The sequence below is a fragment of the Gavialis gangeticus genome, unplaced genomic scaffold (assembly GCF_001723915.1).
Source record: "Gavialis gangeticus isolate Ggan-Ray unplaced genomic scaffold, GavGan_comp1, whole genome shotgun sequence".
In the NCBI taxonomy this organism is placed as follows: domain Eukaryota; kingdom Metazoa; phylum Chordata; order Crocodylia; family Gavialidae; genus Gavialis; species Gavialis gangeticus.
Window position 1 is genome coordinate 3,990,245 of NW_017729034.1, and position 1,400 is coordinate 3,991,644.

General features: G+C 45.4%; 1 protein-coding gene across 5 annotated transcripts in view; it reads left to right on the top strand.

The window, feature by feature from the left end:
- Positions 1–1,400, top strand: part of GRAMD1C (GRAM domain containing 1C) — a 125,851-nt gene that overhangs the window by 48,939 nt on the left and 75,512 nt on the right. The window contains exon 2 of one of the 5 annotated variants that reach the window (XM_019527559.1): positions 432–592. The exons of the other annotated variants lie outside the window; for them this stretch is intronic. Within the exon in view, the coding sequence (XP_019383104.1) occupies positions 587–592 (6 nt within the window). The 5' untranslated portion in view covers positions 432–586. The remainder of the gene's footprint in view (positions 1–431; positions 593–1,400) is intronic. 5 annotated transcript variants of the gene reach the window in all.

Below are 1,400 nucleotides of genomic sequence, written 5' to 3' on the forward strand. Positions count from 1 at the left end.
TGACTGGGATGATCTAGTTGGGGATGGTCCTGCTTTGAGCAAGGGGTTGGACTAGATGACCTCCTGAGGTCCCTTCTGACCCTAATTTTCTGTGAATCTATGAATATGATGTAGACTTAAGACATCAGTGCCTAGGGCTGTTATAGCATCAGTACTCAAGCTTAAGAATACCTAGAGCACATCACTGTGTGTGGACACCCCAGGGATGGACTTCAGAGTGGTACTAAGCTGAGGATGGAAGTGCATTAGTAGAAATGATGTAATTGAACGAAACCTTTGAATTCTGACTGGAGAATGTTCCACCAAACACTGAAAAGTGCGTCAAAGTCTGCTTTTTTTTTTTTTTTTGTCTGAAGGAGAAAACGACTTCTCTTGCCACTTTCTCTGCATAGTTAATCTGAAAACATTTAAAATCTTTTTTTCTCCTTCAGCCTCTGCAAATAAGAGGGGGGCTGGGCCAAAGAAGGGGACATAATGACACTAGTGCACAGACCTGTGCCTGTCAGTGGCCTGCTGGAAGAGTGCACTGGGCTTATGAGACTCTCCTCTCCCGAGCAGCTCAGGGTGAAATGAAGGAGGGCAGAAAATGAATGTAAGTAAAAGGGTCCTGGTTCTTTAAATGCTCCCTTGAGTGGGTATTGACATGCTTGCATTTTTGTTCAATGCACGTGATGTTCTGGTGAACAGGTTTCTACACATCATACACAGTATGTCTACTGCTACCATGGTGCGCTTGAAACCACAATTAGGAAGTGGACTCTGCCAATCCTACTCCTGCTGTATGCATGCCACACCTGGAATTGAGGCAACGGCACCACCCTGAGGGCACTTCTCAATACCACTTCCAAGATCTAGTGGGAATGGAAGTCTTCAGGGCAGTCATAGCTGCATTTGTTGGTCTGGTGTGTGTGTGTGTGTGTGTGTGTGTGTGTTTGGGGAGCTGGAGCAGGTGGATGAAGTGTGCGTCTCAGCAGTTTTCAAGAGTGCCCAGAAGTAGAGTAGACAAACCATTGATGAACGGGAAATCGTGTGCAGCAATGTATTCTCTTTCCCTCTTATGGGTAAAAAAAACTGTTTTGTTACTGGTTAAATTTTTAAGATGGCACCTTCTTTTTAAGAAAAGGGTTAAATCATGAGCATATTGCCTCTCCAGGAGGATTTTGGTACCACCTTCGGTTTGTGTGTGCCATGACAAAATCATGCCTACAAAGGTATTCATTCCCTCTGGGGTCCTGCTGTTCTGTCTCTGATATTATGGAAACTGCCATTGTCTTGGAAGTTAGGCAGAAAGTTAAAGAAATTTTGAACAGGAAAACATGTTCCCCCCCCCCTTCTTTGGGGGGGGGGGGGGGGGGGGGTGGGTTGGTTTTTTTTTGGGGGGGGTTTGGTTTTTGGTGGGT